Source organism: Caloenas nicobarica, unplaced genomic scaffold (genome assembly GCF_036013445.1).
Source record: "Caloenas nicobarica isolate bCalNic1 unplaced genomic scaffold, bCalNic1.hap1 Scaffold_85, whole genome shotgun sequence".
Classification (NCBI taxonomy): Eukaryota; Metazoa; Chordata; class Aves; order Columbiformes; family Columbidae; genus Caloenas; species Caloenas nicobarica.
Window position 1 is genome coordinate 15,001 of NW_027017718.1, and position 21,868 is coordinate 36,868.

General features: G+C 54.2%; 1 protein-coding gene across 1 annotated transcript in view; it reads right to left on the minus strand.

The window, feature by feature from the left end:
* Nucleotides 1–18,546: 18,546 nt before the first annotated feature.
* The window catches only part of LOC136002957 (elongin-B-like), a 148,082-nt gene continuing 144,760 nt past the window's right edge, over nt 18,547–21,868 (minus strand). The window contains 4 exon segments of the mRNA XM_065658193.1: nt 18,547–18,592; nt 18,685–18,712; nt 18,715–18,747; nt 19,452–19,560. Of these exon segments, the coding sequence (XP_065514265.1) occupies nt 18,547–18,592; nt 18,685–18,712; nt 18,715–18,747; nt 19,452–19,560 (216 nt within the window).

A 21,868-nucleotide genomic window follows, 5' to 3' on the forward strand; every position in this document is an offset into this window, starting at 1 on the left:
ACCTGGCAATGGTCACCAATCACCTCAATGTCCCAGTCCCAAACTTGCTTGGATCCTCTATTTGGATCCATATCCCATCACTGCAGGAAGTTCATGCATCCACCAGGTTCATGGATATTTCCTGAGGTCCACCCAAGTCTGGGCAGTGTAAGAGAGGAGCAGAGCAGGGTCAGCTCATGGGCCATGACTGAGCACAGCCACCCCAGCAGCAGCCATTCCCCATCTCCCAGGCACAGCCATGCCCACAAGATGGCAATGTCACTGCCATATATGATAAGCCCAAGAGAGGCCTTTCTTCCTCCCATATTCCCAGGAAAATCTTCCTCCTATTCCTCCTCCACCTGCACACATCAACTGCTTTCCATTTCTGGGCTCAGACATGGCTGTAAGGGTTCACTAAACCATCAGCCATCTCATTGCTTCTCCCTGACATGCCCTGACCCTCTCCCACACCTATACGTGGCCAATCTCTGCTGCTCAGGGCCTCCCGCTCTCCAGAAGAGACCTTGAGCTTCTTGGTTCTTCCTGCTGCTTATTAGAAACTTCCTCACTCTCTCCAGAGTTCATGGTGAACTTGCTTGTCCTAACAGCCCCTTTATGACCATGGCTTACTAAACGGTTGTCTTTTTATGATCATTGGTGCAGAAAGAGTAGTCACAGGAAAGCACCCAAGATGTCAAAACTGATGCTGAGTGAAATTCCGTAAAGACCTGAAGAGTTACCCCCATTGCTGTGTCTCTCCTGGAAGGAGTCTGTCCTGAGAAGGGGATCCAGCTTCTGCCCCTCTCTGCAGAGGCACATGAGCAGTGTCCGTGCACCTGGGGACACAAAGGGTGACTTTTGCCAGACCACCCTTCATCTGAACCATTTTGATATGTACTTATACATGGGGTATCATGCCTTATACTGCAAATACCTATTTGAATTGCACTGCCAGTGGGGCTACCACTGATGCAGAGTGAAATGTGGGAGATTATATTTAGGCAGATTAACCTTTTTTCTAATTATTTTTTTGTACTGACACTCTTAGAGAAATTACACAAACACTTAAAGGATTATTCATGCCTTTTAACATGATTATCCACAGAAGGCCCACCAGATTTGCATCTCAAGAAATTGAATGCCAGAGTTGACGGGAAGGATGGCTTAGGCTCTGTCCTGGGATCTGGGAAACTGAAACGTGCTCCCATCTCCCCAACACCCTGCCCTCCTCACTGAAGGGTTCTGAGACATTCTGCCAACGAGGTCTGAACTCACAGGCATGACAAGTATCTTATGTCTAACTGCACTTAATGGTGTCCTGCCAGCTCAGGATTTTATCTTCCATCCCTGGAAGTATTTAAAAGATGTGGAGATGTGTTACTTAGGCATATGGCTTAGTGGTGACCTTGGCAGTGTTTGATTTACGGTTGCACTCCATGTTCTTAAGGGTCTTTTCCAGCCTAAATGATTCTATGATCCTATGATTCTATGATTCTATGATTTGGGTTGAAACCATTTCAATTCCCATCACCTCCAGCTTCCCTCAGACGTTGCTGTTGTGTGGCACAACTGTGCTGGCTCTCCAGGCAGGTTGGGCACTGGTTTGGTGCCTGCATTGGAAGTTTTCCCCTTCCTGGGGTAAAAGACTCTTGATGGTGACTTTGATGTCTGGCTGATGTGCAGACTCCGTACATGGATGCTGATACCTCTTGAGCAACCTGCTCTAAAAGGATTAAGGAGTTGGGCATGAGGAGAGCAAAGAAAAGGAGACCCTGGGTTTGGGCAAATGAAAAGGGATGCAAAAGTTGTGGTCAGGCATGTTTCAGGTACTTGTAAAGCAGCCCTGCACCTCATGTGAATTATTTCTGTGGTCAGAGAGAACTTGAGAGCTCTCCCTAAATTGAAAATACAAGGGGGAAGGAAGGACAGCATCATCCAGGCTCAAAGGGAGCTTGGGAGGTGTCTTGACCAACCTCCTGCGCAAAGGAGGGTCAGACCAGATTACTCAGGGCTTTATCCAAACACATCTTGGACACTTTCTGGGACAGAGTGAGTGCACATGCCTGGGAAACAGCTTCCAGTCCACTCAGTCATTGAGATCAGCTGATCGGGACCAGCTCGGCCAGAGCCGTTCAGAGCGATCTCGAGGTAAGGAGAAGCGTGGGGGTGGGTTTCGGTTTCGGGACCCGGCAGTCCCCGGCAGCCCTTGCGAGAGTGGCTGACGTGGCGTGGGCGTTACCACGGGGACGGCGGGAGATTTAAAAGCGGGTGAAACTCGCAACTAGCACTCAGTCGTCGAGATCAGCTGATCGGGACCAGCTCGGCCGGAGCCGTTCAGAGCGATCTCGAGGTAAGGAGAAGCGTGGGGGTGGGTTTCGGTTTTGGGACCCGGCAGCCCCCGGCAGCCTTTGCGAGAGCGGCTGACGTGGCGTGGGCGTTACCACGGGGACGGCGATCACACCCCCGCCCCTCGCCTTGAAAAAGCCTCAGGGAGGGCAGCGACGCATCGCTGCCCACCAGGCGCTGGGAGAGGCAACCAGCTTGTGACGTGGTGAGTATCACCCACACTGTGCTGCAGCGGCAGGTGGAGCAGCTCGTGCAGTAGGGCGCAGAGACTATCACTCCTCGCTTGTTAGACCTTCTTACCTACTGCCCGTGTCCCTGACTGTTGCCAAACATGGTCTCCTCCAGGAAGAGGGCTTGCTTAAAGAAGACTGTGTCGACTCAGACGGAGCTACTGCCTCGAACCGTGGCTGTCCAGGTGTCCGGCTGCAGGGAGTGCCAGAGCCTGCTGCTGCCGGGGGAGGGAGATGAGCATTCAGCCTGTGTGAGATGCGAGCAGGTGCAAGATCTGCTCGTCATTGTTGCGAAGCTTAAGGAGGAGATTGAGACACTGAGGTCCATCAGGGAGTGTGAAAGGGAGATCGACTGGTGGAGTAACTCCCTGGCGTGCCAGGCAGAAAGGCCCCAAGGGGGAACCCCCCAAAAGGTGATGGACCCCCTGCCCTGTCGGGCAGAGAGGGAAGATTTGAGAGAGCCCCTGCCCTGTCACTGTCGGGCAGAAGTAGGGGGCCAAACAGCTGAGGAGGGTTGGAAGCCAGTTCCAGTTAGGCGTCGCGGGCAACCCCCCTCCCTACCTGCTTTGCTTCCCCAGGTGCCCCTCCGTAATAGGTTTGAGGCCCTGGATATTGAAGAAGATGTAGGTGGGGATGTGGTGCAAGGGCCACCTATGAGGTCACATAGGAAGAGGCGATCAACTCCACGCCTCAAGACTGCCTCCGATAAAAAAGAAAGAAGGGTAATTGTGGTAGGCAATTCCCTTCTGAGAGGGACAGAGGGCCCGATATGCAGAGCTGACCCTCAGCATCGGGAAGTTTGTAGCCTACCTGGAGCTCGGATCAGGGATATCTCCAGGGCCCTCCCCAAACTGGTGCGCCCAACGGACTATTACCCCCTGCTGATTTTCCAGACAGATGTGGAGGAAGCTGCATCCCGTAGTCTGAGGGGAATGAAGAGAGACTTCAAGGCCTTGGGACAAATGGTGAAAGAGTCTGGGGCTCAAGTTATCTTCTCTTCCCTCCTTCCATTTTCGGATGATGATGTGGGACGGAATAGAAAAATTGAGTCCGTAAATGATTGGCTTCGGGACTGGTGCTACAGGCAGGGCTTTGGGTTCTTTGATAATGGCTGGTTTTATAAGACACCAGTCCAGTCAGTGATATGTGGGAAAGGTTTATCCCACAGGGATAGATGCTGGGACAGGAATTAGCAGGGCTCATTTGCAGGGCTTTAAACTAGATTCGAAGGGGGATGGGGTTGTAGCTGGGCTTGCATCAGTGGGGCAGCATGCTGGAATACATGAAGACCGGGAGTCCCCTCAGGCCCCTAGGGTGCAATCGGTGTACTCGGCTCGCTCCCTGAAGTGCCTGTACACCAATGCGCGCAGCATGGGGAATAAGCAGGAAGAGTTAGAAACCTGCGTTCGGTCAGGAGATTACGATCTGGTGGCAATTACAGAGACAGGGTGAGACAGCTCACATGACTGGAATGTGATCACGGATGGCTATGTCCTTCTCAGGAAAGACAGGCCAGCCAAGCGTGGTGGTGGAGTTGCTCTTTACGTGAGAGAGCAACTACAATGTATAGAGTACTGTCCAGGTGCGGTTGAGGAGTGAGTTGAGAGTCTGTGGGTGAGAATTAAGGGGCAGGCTGGCAGGGGTGACACTGTTGTGGGTGTCTATTACAGGCCACCAGATCAGAGTGAGGATGTTGATGAGGCCTTCTACGGGCAGCTGAGCGTGGCCTCACAGTCACAGGCTCTGGTTGTTATGGGGGATTTTAACTACCCTGATGTTTGCTGGAAGGACTACTCAGCCAGTCAGCCTCAGTCTAGGAGGTTCCTCCAGTGCATTGACGATAACTTTCTGATGCAAATGGTGGAGGAGCCGACTAGGAGAGGTGCGCTGCTGGATCTCGTCCTCGCTAACAAGGAGGGTCTGGTCGAATCAGTAAAGGTGTGGGGCTGCCTTGGTTGCAGTGACCATGAGATGGTGGAGTTCAGAATCTCCTGTGGTGGGAGCAGAATACCGAGCAGAATTGCAACCCTGGACTTCAGCAGGGCCGACTTTGGCCTTTTCAAACAATTGCTGGAGGAAATCCCGTGGGCAAGGCTGCTTGAAGGTAAAGGGGCCCAAGATAGTTGGTTAACTTTCAGGGACTGCTTCTACCAAGCTCAAGATCAGTGCATCCCGACGCGCAAGAAGTCAAGGAGGGGAGCCAGGAGACCTGCGTGGTTAAACAGGGAACTGCTGGGCAAACTCAAGTGGAAGAGGAGGGTTTACAAATCATGGAAGGAGGGGCTGGCCACTTGGGAAGAATATAAGGCTGTTGTCAGAGGATGTAGGGAGGCAGCTAGGAAAGCTAAGGCCTCCTTAGAGTTAAACCTGGCGAGAGGGGTCAAGGACAACAGGAAGAGCTTCTTCAAATACATGGCAGATAAAACTAACACCAGAGGCAATGTAGGCCCACTGATGAATGAGGTGGGTGCCCTGGTGACAGAAGATACAGAGAAGGCAGAATTACTGAATGCCTTCTTTGTCTCTGTCTACTCTGCCGGAGGCTGTCCTGAGGAGCCCCGTACCCCTGAGGCCCCAGAGGAAGGCAGGGCAATGGAGGAGTCTGCCTCAGTTGATGAGGACTGGGTTAGGGACCAGTTAAGCAATCTGGACATCCATAAATCCAGGGGTCCAGATGGGATGCACCCACGGGTGCTGAGGGAGCTGGCTGAAGTCATTGCTGGACCGCTCTCCATCATCTTTGCCAAGTCTTGGGAAACGGGAGAGGTGCCTGAGGACTGGAGGAAAGCAAATGTCACTCCGGTCTTCAAAAAGGGCAAGAAGGAGGACCCGGGCAACTATAGACCGGTCAGCCTCACCTCCATCCCTGGGAAAGTGACGGAACACCTTATCCTTGGTGCCATCTTAAGACATATCAAGGATAAGAGGGTCATCAGGGACAGTCAGCATGGCTTCACCAAGGGGAAGTCGTGTTTGACCAACCTCATAGCCTTTTATGAAGACGTAACAAGGTGGATTGACGATGGCAGAGCAGTGGATGTGGTCTACCTTGACTTCAGCAAAGCATTTGACACCGTCTCCCACAGCATCCTCACGGCAAAACTGAGGAAGTGTGGACTGGATGATCGGGTAGTGAGGTGAACTGCAAACTGGCTGAAGGAGAGAAGCCAGAGAGTCGTGATCAATGGGGCGGAGTCTGGTTGGAGGCCTGTATCTAATGGAGTGCCTCAAGGGTCAGTTCTGGGACCAATACTGTTCAATATATTCATCAATGACTTGGATGAGGGAATTGAGTGTACTATCAGCAAGTTTGCTGATGACACCAAGCTGGGAGGAGTGGCTGACACGCCAGAAGGCTGTGCTGCCATCCAGCGAGATCTGGACAGGCTAGAGAGTTGGGCGGGAAAAAATTTAATGAAATATAACAAGGGGAAATGTAGAGTCTTGCATCTGGGCAGGAACAACCCCAGGTTCCAGTACAGGTTGGGGAATGACCTATTAGAGAGCAGTGTAGGGGAAAGGGACCTGGGGGTCCTGGTGGACAGCAGGATGACCATGAGCCAGCACTGTGCCCTTGTGGCCAAGAAGGCCAATGGCATCCTGGGGTGTATTAGAAGGGGGGTGGTTAGTAGGTCCAGAGAGGTTCTCCTTCCCCTCTACTCTGCCCTGGTGAGACCTCATCTGGAATATTGTGTCCAGTTCTGGGCCCCTCAGTTCAAGAAGGACAGGGAACTGCTGGAGAGAGTCCAGCGCAGGGCCACAAAGATGATTAAGGGAGTGGAGCATCTCCCTTACGAGGAAAGGCTGAGGGAGCTGGGTCTCTTTAGCTTGGAGAAGAGGAGACTGAGGGGTGACCTCATAAATGTTTATAAATATATAAAGGGTGGGTGTCACGAGGATGGAGCCAGGCTCTTCTCGGTGACAACCAACAGTAAGACAAGGGGTAATGGGTTCAAGCTGGAACACAAGAGGTTCCACTTACATGTGAGAAGAAACTTCTTCTCAGTGAGGGTGACGGAACACTGGAACAGGCTGCCCAGGGGGGTTGTGGAGTCTCCTTCTCTGGAGACATTCAAAACCCGCCTGGACGCCTTCCTGTGTAACCTCACCTAGGTGTTCCTGCTCTGGCAGGGGGATTGGACTAGATGATCTTTCGAGGTCCCTTCCAACCCCTAACATTCTGTGATTCTGTGATTCTGTGATTCCAGTGCTTGACTGTCCTCATGACTGCAAAGTTTCTCCCTTCCTATAGCACCTTTCCAAGCCCAACCATCCAGATTGCTTTTTACCCATCTACTTACACACTGACACAGATCATAATATCCTAACTTGGACACTCTAATATTGCAGGGGATGATGATGAATGTCTTCCTGACTTCCAGGTAACAGACCATTAGTGTTCTCCCCGCAACCAACAATCCTGTCCTTTCCTCACAGAAAGCAAAGAGGGCGGACAGGCACAATGGACCCTGGGTAAACCCCATCACCTTCTCTTTCAGACACCCAGAAATGGGGTCCCAGTGGACATGCTCTGGTGCACAGTTTTGAGTTCCCCTGCTCATCTGTTGGCCGTTTTTGAAAAGTGCACACACTGCGTGAGAGCTGCCAGTGGTCAGGGAGTCCCCCCAGTCTCCATGAGCTTTCAGAGATGGTGGAGAGTGGCCTCCCTGTGACATGGTCCTGCTGTCTCAGCTCCTGGGATGCTGCCCCTCCTGTCCCATAGACTGGTCAGGATTGTGTTAGTTCCAGTGACCCCTGACTTGATCCCCATCCACTGCTGGTTGTTTTCCTCCAGATTCCTGTCTCATGTCACAGTGGCCTGGGAGAACATGCTGGTGAAGATGGAGGACAAGAGGACACAGAGACTCTCACCGCTTTCTCTTATTAAATTCATCAATGGCCACACGCTGTCTTTGTTTCTCCTTTAACTGTTCCTGAAGTAGAAACAGCTCATTATGTGGCTCTTGAATGTCCTTACAGGTCTAGACTGAGTTTTGTTCTGGACTGGAGCTGTGCTTGGAGGCTGCTGTCCTTGACGACCAGATGAACTGACTTCTGCCACCCTGCCTTGGCAGTTTATTCCATCCATGTCACAGCTCTGTCTGCAACACTGACAGCTCCAGCTCCCCCAGTCAGGTCCCTGGCTGAGGACATTGCCTCACATCTGGGCTGAACCACCCCAGCTGTGGCACCAGGAAACCTCTGACCACCACAAGGAAGCCTGGTACCAAGTGTCCAAGAGCCCATGTGAGCAATGGATTTGCTTCAGAGCAGAGGCATGACATGGCCAAAAGATTGCTGAATGTCTTTCTAGCCCAAGGACTACAAACACAGAATAAAATACCTAAATTCATGCAGCTGGAGATATTCTTCCCTCTAGCTTGGAGAATTTAGATCTTTGCTGGTGTCCTGTCTAATGATGGGTCAAGAAAAGATGACTGTCATGCGCAAATTCTAATATGAAAAATACCACTCCAGGAAGGAACTGTCTCTGTAGAGGTAAGAGAAGAAACATCACTGATTACTTCACACTGTTTCATGGGATGCTCCCCTGGAGCCCCAGGAACACCACAAGGGAGCCCAGAGCAGACAGAGAAAGTGCCACCTTGGGCTGCTCCTGTGCTGCTGAGCTGGGCTGGGCTCCTGGGACAGAGGGAGCTCATGGCAAGCGGCAGCGCTGCAGAGAGACAGCTCTGTCCAGGAGCAGCTCCTCTGCAAAGCGCAGCAGGGCTGAGGGCTCTGCCTGCAGCACCGAGGGGATGGAGCCAGGCAGAGAAAGTTTAAAGACAATCTGGGGTGGGGGGACAGAGCTCTCGCTCACTTGGAGAAGAATCTTCACAGCCCTTAGCATGGTAAGTCTCTGGCTCCAGGGCAATGTAGCTGCAGTTCCGGGAAAGATCTCCTAAAGCTGGTACCTCTTACAGTTTATGAGACTTTTCAGGAGGACTATCTCAGTATCTCTAATATTGACAAGAACGTGCTTAAGAGCAGGGCTTCCCTGCTGCATCATCAGCGGGACAGGACATGACGGCTGCCTTCTCCCAGGGATGGCTGCAGAGATGGTGAGCACCCAGGGGTGCCCAGGGCTGTCCTGCAGAGCAGGGTCCCTGCACCCCAGGGCTGTGCCGGGGCAGGGACTCTGCCACCTGCCAGGGTCAGCGCTCAGCCTGTCCGGGGAGATCCCAAGAACACTGAGGAGAGAAGCCGTGGATGGAAGGAGCGACTCCCAGCAGGGCAGGGTCCTTCTGCTGTGGAGAGGGTGCTGTGTGGGTCAGGGCTGCTCACAGCTCCAGCTCACTCCCAGCATTTCTCCGAGGGGATGCCCCAAGGACAAGATCAATGCAAGGATTACCAGAAAGATGAGGAGCTTTCCTGAGCCTGTCTTTTCAGTTTCCTATCCCAAGGGGCGGGGGGTGCAGGAAAGGATAAAATGAAAATGAGCCTTCATGGTTAAAAAAGTCACTGAGATTCCTGAACTGCAACTTTGAGTGATCAGTACATCTGCCAGAAGGCTCATAGCATCCCTTCACCACCCCTCTGCCTGTGGACAGCACCTGCATCACCTTTGCTGGACCGGTAAGCTTCAATCTGACCTGACCTGTTTCCCAACCTGCAAACAGGAAGATGCCCCCACGCAGTGCCCTGCAAACAGGCAGGTTTCTGTAGGGGCAGGGTGAGGGCACAGAGCGTGGGATGGGGTCCGTGAGCACTGATAGGGAAAAGACATCAATAGGGAAACACTTCTCAGCGGGAGAATCTCCAGACGGCAGGGAAATGACCAGAAATGTGAGGAAACTAATCCCAGAATTGTTATGGGAGGGAGAACAGAGAAAACTCCGGATGATCCCCTGCAGTGCAGATCCCTCCTGTGAGCAGCCCCCTCGCCTCCTCTCCCACCCAGCAAAGCCTCTGCCCTCAGGGCCGGGGGCTCCAAGGCATGAAGCAGCTCCTGTGCAGCCAGAGCTCCAGTTCCCTCTGCAGAGCACAGGGGCTGAGAGCAGCTGCCCGGCAATGCTGGTGTGTGGGAGGTGGCTGCACAGCTGGGGAAGGGTGACGCTGTCTGAGTGCCCGGCTGCCTCTGCCCTGGCCTCTCTCACACCCACCCTCACCGCAGTTTCCTTCTTGCTCCACTGCTCTGGGTCACTGTTGGTGTGATCTGGTTCTTGCTGTCAGGCTCTCTGGGGATGGGAGTTTCAGCTGCAGAGTCACAGCCTGATCTTGTGGGTCCTTTCCTGCAGCTGTGTCCATGGGAACACCTGTCCCAGCTTTCCTCTGACCTGTGGGGCTGAGGGCAATGCAGTCTGTGGGGCTGGGGAATGAGCTGAGTCTCCCGTAATCAAATGATGTTATTAGGACACTTCCCTACATCCTTGAGGTTTCCTTCCAAGCTGTGAGCTCCCCACCAGGGTGCAAACCTGTGCTATAACACCTTAGTGTTATCTTAAGCCCCATGGAGAAACACAGAGATGCTACAACAGCGAAAATGCCGTTGGGTTTGTGAAATGAGCCATGTGTGTCCTGGGCTAAACGTGGGGTGCTGAGACCTTAGGAAAGGATGAGACTTGTCATGGTCATAGGTGGGTCCCTCTGCTCTCAGCAGGGCCTGGTGGCTGTTCAGGGTAACATGGCAGTGTGATCAGCCTCCATCTCAGAAAGGTGCCAGCCCAGGGCAGCTGGAGCAAGACAATGGAACAGACCAGGTCCCCCTAATCTGCACTGACCCACAGACATGGAGCAGAAATGCTGAGGCTTTCTGAGTCAGAAGAACATTCTCCAGGGCAATTGCAGGAAGCTGTAAAAACCCAAAAATCTCAAACTGCCTTGTGTAATCCTAGTTCCTTATCACTGGGAGAGCAGATGCTGACAGGCCCTCCTGCAGCAGGAATGGTTCCATCTGACACAGCTGAACCCCAGGACTGGCCCCTGCCCCCCGTTCCCATGACCCCCTGCTGCAGAGCAGGGCTGACTCCTGGGCAGCCAGCGGGCACAGATCCTGCTCCTCACAGCACCTCCAGCCAGCACCACCCAGGGCTCAGCCACGGAGCTGAAGGAAGGTCTGGAAAAGGACAAGGGGGTGTGGAGCAGGGGGAGGGTGCATAAGCAATGGCTTTCATTTTGCTCAGAGAAGTCTCCCCTAACTTGTCACTGTCTTTTGCTCCTGTGACAGTGCTCCATACCCATCGGAAGCAAATGTCCAACAGCAGCTCCATCACCCAGTTCCTCCTCCTGCCCTTCGCAGACACACAGGAGCTGCAGCTCTTGCACTTCTGGCTCTTCCTGAGCATCTACCTGGCTGCCCTCCTGGGCAACGGCCTCATCATCACCACCATAGCCCGTGACCAGCACCTCCACACCCCCATGTACTTCTTCCTGCTCAACCTCTCCCTCCTTGACCTGGGCTCCATCTCCACCATTCTTCCCAAATCCATGGCAAATTCTTCGTGGGATACCAGGTCCATCTCGTACACAGGATGTGCTGCACAGCTGTTCTCATTTTCCTTCTTGGCAGTAGCAGAGTATTGTCTCCTCACAGTCATGTCCTATGACCGCTACGTTGCCATCTGCAAACCCCTGCACTACGGGACCCTCCTGGGCAGCAGAGCTTGTGTTCACATGGCAGCAGCTGCCTGGGCCACTGGGTTTCTCAATGCTCTGCTGCACACGGCCAATACATTTTCACTGCCACTGTGCAAGGGCAATGCTTTGGGTCAGTTCTTCTGTGAAATCCCCCAGATCCTCAAGCTCTCCTGCTCAAACTCCTACCTCAGGGAACTTGGGCTTATGGTGGTCACTGTTTCCTTAGCTTTTATGTGTTTTGTGTTCATTGTGCTGTCCTATGTGCAGATCTTCAGGGCCGTGCTGAGGATCCCCTCTGAGCAGCGTCAGCACAAAGCCTTTTCCACATGCCTCCATCTTGCTGTGGTCTCCCTGTTCATCAGCACTGGTTCATTTGCCTGCCTGAAGCCCCCCTCCATTTCCTCCTCATCCATGGACCTGGTGATGGCCGTTCTGTACTCAGTGGTGCCTCCAGCAGTGAACCCCCTCATCTACAGCATGAGGAACCAGGAGCTCAAGGATGCCCTGTGGAAACTCATATCTTTGTTTTTTCTGAAGCAATAAACTGTTGATCTGCTTGTACAAAGGAGTTTTAATGGAGCTAATAACAGGCCCAGCCTGTCATCTGGATTTTCTGTTGTTATTGGTTGTTTTTTTATTGTGATAATTTTGTCATCCCCTTTCTAACCACTGTCAGCTTTTCTTTTATAACCATTGGTTGTGTAAATGTGGAACAGTACTCTCCTTCTCTCCAAACAAAATAAAGATTCCTGCAGTGAATTGTTTTTCACTATGTCCTTCCTGCAAGGCCTTTCTGGAGCTGCAGCGGTTGTTCCTTCGTGCATGGGAGGGACGGAAAAAGAGTCCAGCATTGCAGCACTGCCAGGGAACACCAGCACTTCATTTTCCAGAGGTGTTCTCCTTCCACTCCCACACTCTCCTTCTCATCCCTTGTGTTGGTGCAAGGCCTGAGTGCTCTGGCAGCTTGGTCACCGTCCTGCTGTGTGTCAGTCCTGTGAGCGCAGGCAGGGACAGGCAATGGGCACTGCTGTGACAGAGCTGGCCTCAGAACAGCATTCCATGAAGAACGCTGATCTCCTGAGGGCAGTGCTGGAAGGTTTAGGTCTTCTTTCAAAGCTTTTCTCAAGAACATGCCCAAGGAAGCAGCCCACAGATGAAACACCGTTGTGCAGCTGCACAGTGTGTGTGTGCAGGGCTGGGCACACAGCAGTGTCCTTTCACAGCCAGGCCTCCTGCCAGGGACTTCAAGACCAGCAAAGCAGGGTCCATTCTGTGCCCATGTTCATTGGACACCCCACAGAAGATGCCCCAGGGCATCATCCTGCGCTGGCCCTTCACAACCACTATTTCCAACCCTGGCCTCTCACCCCAGCTCACAGAGGCTCTTCTTCCCTGCATGGATGGACACTCAGTGTTTACATTGTATTGATGAGATGCGAACATGCACATCATTCACGTGAGTTGACATGAACCCGAGTGAGCACAAACACTATCAGGTGTTCCAGGGGATTCCTGAAAGGACGGTGTCCTGACGTCACTTCATGTTGGGAGTAACATCCCATGGGAAAACACGTGAACGCAGCATTGGGATGTGCTTTCTTGAACCGAAATCCCTGTGTCCGTTCCACATGACGTGGGACATTTCAGATGAAGACAGAGCAGGGGGACACACCTTAGGGCTGAGGTACCTCCCATCCCTTGGGAGTGGCAACAGGAGGTTTTCGTTGAACAGATGAGCCGTTAGCATGCACATCATGTATGTGAGGTGACAGGAACCCGAGGTGAGATGAGCCCAAGTGAAAAATAACCAGACATTCCTTGAGCTTCCATGAAGGCCTGTGGGGCAGACAGTGCCTAGAGGTCACTTCATGTTGGATGTTACATACCAGAGGAATCTGCCTGGATGCAGCACTGGGATGTTTATGTGCTCAAATCGTTAGTAGGATATACATTTGATAACTTCCATAATACAAGCATACATTCATCTGGTCAGGTCCTGGGCCATAGGAGGTTGAGGGATGGGTATGGTGTGTTATGACATCGGCTGTGTGTCAGTGTCTCCTAATCCAGTCAGAAGCGTGTGGCTGTGAAGGGGACTGTGAGGTCAGTTCTGTCTCTGGAGCTGACAGGCCAGCAGCAGGAACATGGCTGGGAAAGAACCTCTGCCAAGGTACCCACAGGCCCTACCCAGGAAAGGCCTTGGAGACGGGTTGTCATGTCCATCCCACCTGAGTACATGATGGAACAGCAGCAGGGACATCGTTGTGCCTATAAGAGAAGCTGAAAGAGCAGCAGCAGTCATGAGATTTAGAAGGTCATGGTGAGGTTACTTCTCTGCAGTCAGGTAAAAGACCAGAAGAAGACTAACAGGTTGGGTTCCCTGCCTGAAGGGAACTTTCTGAGATGGGTGAGCTTTCCTTGATAGTGGGAAGAAGCAGGAAAGAGAAAAAAAATATCAAAAAGTGCAACTTGGAAGGTGAGGACTGGATATCAGGAGGAAGAAATGTCACTGGAAGGGCAGTGCTGTGGTGCAAGAGGTCACGCAGAGGGAGCTGGATCAGCCCATGGCTTTGTGTTCCAAAGAACAGCCAGCGAGGGTGCAAACACATCAGTGAAGGGGCAGAAATGCTGGGGTGAGAGCAGGTGGGGAGAGATGGGTGTCTACAGCCTGCAGGGAAAGAGGGGCAGGTGTAGGACTGTGTAGAACAGCTTGTGATGGAGGTGGCAAAGGGCGCTGGCAAGGCTGGAAGGGATCAACAGAACCCAGGTCTCTGACCCCTTGGCCATGGCAGTTGTCTCTGCCACTGAGGCCTAGGAGAAGACATTGTCCTCATGGCACTGGGGCCTCGTTGCCTCCTTGCAGCCCCATGGGGAAGCTGCAAGTTATTGTACCAGTGTTGTCCTTCCCTCGGCCTTGCACGCCCACATCCCACGGTCCCAGGAAGAGCCCTGAGCCGTGTGTGAGGGACAGGATCCCCCTTCCCAATGCCTGGAGGTCATGGCTTCTCCTTTCTGCTTCAGAAAGCAAAGCAAGGGGTTTGTCACCATCAGAGCTGAAGAAAAGACTAAAAGGAGACCTCATGGTCGTGACAGCTTCCTCATGAGGGGAGAAGGAAGGGAAGGTACTGATCTCTTCCCTCTGGTGACCAATGACAGAAACGGAGGGAATGGAAGTAAGATGTGCCACAGGAGGTTTAGGTTGGACATGAGGGAAAGGTTCTTCACCCACAGGGGCGTTGATCGACAGCAGCTGAACATGAGCCAGCGTGTGCCCAGGTGGCCAAAAAGGCCAATGGCCTCCTGGCGTGCATCAAGAATAGTGTAGTGGGCAGAACCAGGGCAACGATCATCCCCTTGTACTCAGCGCTGGTGAGGCCACAACTCGAATCCTCAGCTCAGTTTTGGGCCTCAGCTTCTGCCAGAGAAGGTTCAGAATGGATATTAAGAAACGTTTCTTCACGGAAACGGTTGTGAAGCAGTGCAACAGGCTGCCCAGGGAAGTGGTTGAGTCACCATTCTTGGAGGTCTCTAAAAGATGTATAGATGAGGTTCTTAGGGATGTGGTTTAGTGCTAGAGTTAGGTTGTGGTTGGACTCGATGATCTTAATGGTCTCTTCCAACTCAAATGATTCTATGATCCTATGTTTGCAGGGTTATTTCCTAGATGGTGGATCTTTTGTTGGAGGTAGGAATCATAGAATCATAGAGTGTTGGAAGGGAGCTTTACAGATCATCTAGTCCAACCGCCCTGCCATGACCAGGGACATCTTCCCTCAGACCACATTGCTCAGAGTCCCATCCAGCCTGGCCTTTAATGTCTCCAGGGACGAGGCACCCACCACCTCTCTGGGAAACCAGTGCTTATGTTTCATCAGCCTCATCGTAAAAAATGTCCTCCTCATGTCTGACCTGAATTTTTCATCTTCTAATTCAAACCCATCATCCCTTGTCCTATCACAACATGCCCTGCTAAAAAGTCTGTCCCCATCATTATTATTGGCCTCTCTTCAGTAAAGAAAGGTGTCAATAAGCTCTCCCTGAAGCCTTCTCTTCTCCAGGCTGAACTGTACCAACTCTCTCAGCTTGCCCTCGCAGCAGAGCTTTTCCATCCCTCTGATCATCTTGGTGACCTTGCTCTGGACACTCTCCAATAGGTCCATGTCTTTCCTATACTGAGGGTCCAGAGCTGAATGCAGGACTCCAAGTGGGGTCTCACCAGCGTGGGGCAGAATCCCCTCCTTGATCTACTGGTCATGCTCCTTTAGATGCAGCCCAAGATATGTTTGGCATTCTGGGCTGCAAGTGCGCATTGCCGGCTCCTGTCCAGTCTTTCACCCACCTGGATCCCCAAGTCCTTCTCATCAGGGCTGCTCTCAATCCCTTCATCCCCAGCCTGTACTGATACCAAGGGATGGCCCAACCCGGGTGCAAGACCTTGCGATTGGCCTTGTTGAACCTCAGGAAATTCACATGGATCCAACTCCCGAGCTTATCCAGCTCCCTCTAGATGGCTTCCGGTCCTTCAGGTGTGTCAGCAACACCACTCAGTTTGATGTCATCTTCAAATTTGCTGAGGGTGCACTTGATCCCACTATGTCATTGATGAAGATATTAAACAGTACTGATCCCAGTACGGACCCCTGAGGGACACCGCTTGTCACCAGTGGCCATCCAGACATTGTGCCAATGACCACCACTCTCTGGGTGCAATCATTAAGCCATTTCCTCACCCACCAAATGGTCCAGCCATCAAATCCATATCTCTCCAATTCACAGAGAAGGATGTTGTGAGGGACCATGTCAAAGGCTTTACAGAAGTCCAGAGAGATGACATCCATAGCCCTTCCTTTGTCCACTGATGTAGTTACTCCATCGTAGAAGTCCACTGGATTAGTCAGGCAGGACTTGCCCTTGGTGAAGCCATTCTGGCTGTCTCGAATCACCTCCCTGTCCTCCTTGTGGCTTAGTAGAGCTTCTAGGAGGGTCTGTTCCATGATCTTCCCAGGCACAGGTAAGAGGCTGACAGGTCAGTAGTTTTCAGGGTCCTCCTTTCCACAACAGAGACAAACACTGCCACACAGCGCAGATTGGAACATGGCGACTGGACATGAGGAGGAAGAAACGTCACTCAAAGGTATTGCTGTTGTACGAGAAATCATCCAGAAGGAGCATGAGATCAGTCCACCTCCTTGTGTTTCAAGGAACAGGGCATGAGAGTGGAGACACATCAGTTGATGTATGGAAATACAAGGGCGAGAGCAAGGGGAGGAAGCGAGATGGGTGTCTACAGCCTGCAGGGAAACAGAAGTAGCTGTGGGACAATGCAGGACAACCTGTGGTGGAGATGGCAAAGGGCACTGGCAAGGCTGGATGTTCCCAAGAGAACCCAAGTCTTTGTCCCCTTGGCTATGGCAACCATCTCTGCCACCAAGGCCTATGAGGAGACACGTTGTCCTCAGGCACTGGGGGCACCTCATGGCCTCCTTGCACACCCCCAGGAAGGCTGGGAACTGTCACACCGTTGTCCTTCACTCAGCATCACACAGCCCACGTCCCCCTGCCCCAGGAAGAGCCCTGAGCAATGGGTGAGGGACAGGATCTGCCTTCCCAGGGGCTGGGTGTCAGGCCTTGGCCTCTCTGCTTCATCCAATAAAACCAGGCTTTTCTCAGCACCTCAGCTGTCTGACCCACATGGGGGGGGGGCTGCGACCCATACAGGGGATTGGGGGGGTCTCTGCCCCGTAGTGGGCGGCTCTGGCCCCACATGTCATGCCCCTGCCCCACATCTGTGCCCCACACCGGACACGGGAGCTCCCCTGGGACTTGGTGGAGGTGAGGAGATGTGGGGCAGGACGTGGGGCAGGACGTGTGGGGTGAATGTGTCCACTCGGGGGGCAGAGCTGTGGGTCATGTTGGCACTCGGGGGGCAGATCTATGGGGCCGGTGGATGTTGGCGCTGAGTCGGGGGGGGGCGGGGGGTCCAGACCTATGGGTTGCGTTCCCACTTGGGGGGCAGAGCTGTGGGGCTCAGTGGGGTGAGTTGTCCCTACTTGGGGGGCTGATCTATGGGGCCCAGGGGGTGTGTGTTTTGTTCAGTTGGGGGGCAGATCCATAGGGCTCCATGGGGTGCATTGCTCTTACGTGGGGGGCAGATCTGTGGGGCTTACGGGGGCGTCTGTTGCGCTTAGTTGTGGGGCAGATCTATGGGGCGCCGCGTTGGTTCGGCCGCTTCGAGCGGGGGTTATGGGGCAGGCGCCCCACACTTGGGGGGCAGGCGCCGCGCTTGGTATGGGGCGTATTAGTGGGGTCGTGGGGCGCTTGGGGGGCAGATGTGGGGCTGGGAGGGGGCATCTATGGGGCTGGCAGTGCGCTGTGGGGCAGGCTATGGGGCTGGGGGAGGGATCCATGGGGCTGGGGGTGGAGGGATCTATGGGGCTGCCAGCCGGCCGTGGGTCCGGGCGTGTGGTGCCGTGGGGCGGCGCTGTGGGGCTGACCCATATCCCCCCCCAGGGGGCAGAGTCCCGCGCCGGCGCCGAGGAACCCGCAGCCTCTTGTGCGGCGGCCGGAAGGTTGTGGGGCAGGATCTGTGGGGCAGGATCTATGGGGCTGCCACCCCCCCCCCTAAAAAAAAAAAACCACCCATCCTCACCCCCTTTTTCTCTTGCAGCCCGGAAGCCCCGCCCCCTCCGCAGGCCACGCCCACTCTTGGCCACGCCCACGGTTTGTTAACCCCGCCGCCTTCCCCCCCTCCCATGTGTTTTATGGAGATAAAGAAACCGACCAATGGCAGCGCTGGGTTGTGTCTGGGGGGGGGTGGGGCCTGGGGAGGGGGCGGGGCTTTGGCAGCTTCAGTTCTATTGGGATTTTTGGGGGGGGGGGACACGACCCCAAAAAACCCCCCGGGACCCAAAATCTGCCCCCTGGGACCCCAAAACCCCCTTAAATCCCCCCCATGATCCCTCTGGGACCCACCCGCCAATATTGGGGACCCCCTAAGATCCCTCAAACCCCGCCAGGACCCACATCGGGACCCCCCCAGACACCTTTTGGACTCCCCCCAATATTGGGGACCCCCCCCCAAATATTCTTGGGACCCACCCCCAATATTGGGGACCCCCCAAAATCCCCCATTGGGACCCACATTGGGAACCCCCCAGGACCCACATTGGGGACCCCCCTAAATCATCCTGGGACCCCCCCCCCCCCCCAGAGCTCCCATCTCCGTCGTGACCCCAAAAATCAACACGCAAGAGCCGCTCGATTCCCGCACCGCGTGATTGACACCTGTCACTCAACAGGAAGACACCCCCACCACCCCAAACCCGGGGGAAGGGGCGGGGCCAAGACCGGGGCGAAGTCAAAGGGTGGGCGGGGTCAAAGGCTGGGCGGAGCCGGGGGGGAGTGGGCGGGGCTACAGCTCAGGGAAGGGGATTAAGGGAGGGGGCGTGGCCTGGGGGCTGGCAGGCGGGGTCGGGGGAGAGTGGGCGGGGTCGGAGGGGGCGTGGTCACGGGAAGGGGGCGTGGTCACAGGAGGGGCGGCCAGTCCTACGGCATGATGTCCGTCAGCTCCGGGGGCTGGAAAACGGGTCGATGCGCAGCCCCTCGAACTCCTCTGGGGGGGCACACGGAGTCAGGGGGACTCCCCCGTACATGCCCAGACCCACACGGAGCCCCCCAGACCCTGAAATAGTCAATGGGGACCCCCCAAAACAGCCCCTCAAACGTCTCTAGGGGGAGGAAATGGGGGTCAGGGGACCCCCCAATAAACCCCCAGACCCACAGAGACCCCCGGACCTACATATAACCCACCAGACCGCGAAATAATCAATGGGAACCCCCGAAATAATCAGTGGGGACCCTGAAATAGTCAATGGGGACCCCCCAAAACAGCCCCTCGAACGTCTCTAGGGGGAGGAAATGGGGGTCAGGGGACCCCCCAATACACCCACAGACCCACATATAATCCCCCCGGACCCATATAGACCCCCCCAGACCCTGAAATAATCAATGGGGACCCCCCCCAAACAGCTCCTCAAACGCTTTTGGGGGGAGGAAATGGGGGTCAGGGGACCCCCCAATACACCTCCAGACCCATATGTACCCCCTGGGACCCCAATAAACCCCCCTAGACCCACATACACCCCCTGGGACCCCCCCAAAAATCCCCAGGGGACCCCAAAATAACCAATGGGGACCCCAAAATGTCCCCCCCCATCATCTATGGGGCAGCCCCACATCTCTGGGTCAGACCCACATGTTCCCCACTGGGATGCCCCTTGGGGATCCCAAAATCGAGCACGTGTGGGGCGGACCCACCACTGCCCCGCAGCGCCAGCCCCACGGTGGCGGGCGCCTGCGGTTGGGCCGTCTGGCTGGTGAAGCCGCACTCGCCCAAAGTCTTCGCGTCGTCCAGGAGCTGGTTGTCCTGTGGGGCAGACCCATAGAGACCCACAGAAACACATGACGGACCCATAGGGACCCATAGGGACCACAGAGACCACAGGGACCCATAGAGCCCCATAGAGCCCCATAGAGACCATAAAGACCCACAGAGCCCCATAGGGACCCATAGAGACCTGTAGAGCCCCATAGACACCATAGGGAACCAAAGGGACCCATAGAGCCCCATAGAGACCATAGAGCCCTATAGGGACCCATAGAGACCCATAGAGACCACAGAGACACATAGAGACCCATGGAGACTCATAGAGACCTATAGGGACCCATAGGGACCCACAGAGACCCATAGAGACCATAGAGACCCAGAGAGACCCATGGAGACCCAGAGAGAACCACAGAGACCCATAGACACCCATAGACACCCATAGAGACCCATAGAGACCATAGAGACCCATAGAGACCCAGAGAGACCCATGGGGACCCAGAGAGAGACAGAGAGACCCATAGAGACCCATGGAGACCCATGGAGACCCATAGGGACCCAGAGAGAACCACAGAGACCCATAGACACCCATGGAGACCCATAGAGACACAGAGAGACCCATAGAGACCCATGGAGACCCATGGAGACCCATAGAGACCCATGGAGACCCATAGGGACCCATAGAGAACCACAGAGACCCATAGAGACCCATGGAGACCCATAGAGACCCATAGACACCCATGGAGACCCATAGAGACCCATAGAGACCCAGAGAGACCCATGGGGACCCAGAGAGACCCAGAGAGACCCATAGAGACCCATGGAGACCCATAGGGACCCACAGAGACCCAGAGAGCCCCAGAGAGACCCATGGGGACCCATAGAGACCCAGAGAGACCCATGGAGACCCATGGAGACCCATAGGGACCCACAGAGAACCACAGAGACCCATAGACACCCATGGAGACCCATAAAGACCCATAGAGACCCATAGAGACCATAGAGACCCAGAGAGACCCATGGGGACCCAGAGAGACCCAGAGAGACCCATAGAGACCCATGGAGACCCATTGAGACGCATAGGGACCCATACAGAACCACAGAGACCCATAGACACCCATGGAGACCCATAGAGACCCATAGAGACCCATAGAGACCATAGAGACCCAGAGAGACCCAGAGAGAGCCATCGGGACCCAGAGAGACCCAGAGAGACCCATAGAGACCCATGGAGACCCATGGAGACCCATAGGGACCCATAGAGAACCACAGAGACCCATAGACACCCATGGAGACCCATAGAGACCCTTAGAGACCATAGAGACCCATAGAGACCCAGAGAGACCCATGGGGACCCAGACAGACCCAGGGAGAGCCATGGAGACCCATGGAGACCCATAGGGACCCATAGAGAACCACAGAGACCCATAGACACCCATGGAGACCCATAGAGACCCAGAGAGACACATGGAGACCCATAGGGACCCAGAGAGAACCACAGAGACCAACAGACACCCATGGAGACCCATAGAGACCCATAGAGAACCATAGAGATCATAGAGAACCATAGAGACCCAGAGAGACCCATAGGGACCCATAGAGACCCACAGAGACCCATAGACACCCATGGAGACACATAGAGACCCATAGAGACCCAGAGAGACCCAGAGAGACCCATGGGGACCCAGAGAGAGACAGAGAGACCCATAGAGACCCATGGAGACCCATAGGGACCCATACAGAACCACAGAGACCCATAGACACCCATGGAGACCCATAGAGACCCATAGAGACCCATAGAGACCATAGAGACCCACAGAGACCCAGAGAGACCCATGGGGACCCATAGAGACCCATAGACACCCATGGAGACCCATAGAGACCCAGAGAGACCCAGAGAGACCCATGGGGACCCAGAGAGACCCAGAGAGACCCATAGGGTGTCTGTGGTGATCTCTATGGTTTCTGTGGTCTCTATGGTGCTGTATCTCATCTCTATGGTCTCTATGGTCTCTATGGTCTCTATGGTCCCTATGGGTCTCTATGGTCTCTATGGTGATGTCTCCGGTCTCTATGGTCTCTATGGTCTCTCTGGTCTCTATGGGTCTCTATGGTCTCTATGGTGATGTATCCGGTCTCTATGGTCTCTATGGTCTCTCTGGTCTCTATGGGTCTCTATGGTCTCTATGGTCTCTCTGGTCTCTATGGGTCTCTATGGTATCTATGGTCTCTATGGTCTCTATGGTCCCTATGGGTCTCTATGGTCTCTATGGTGATGTATCCGGTCTCTATGGTCTCTATGATCTCTCTGGTCTCTATGGGTCTCTATGGTCTCTATGGTCCCTATGGG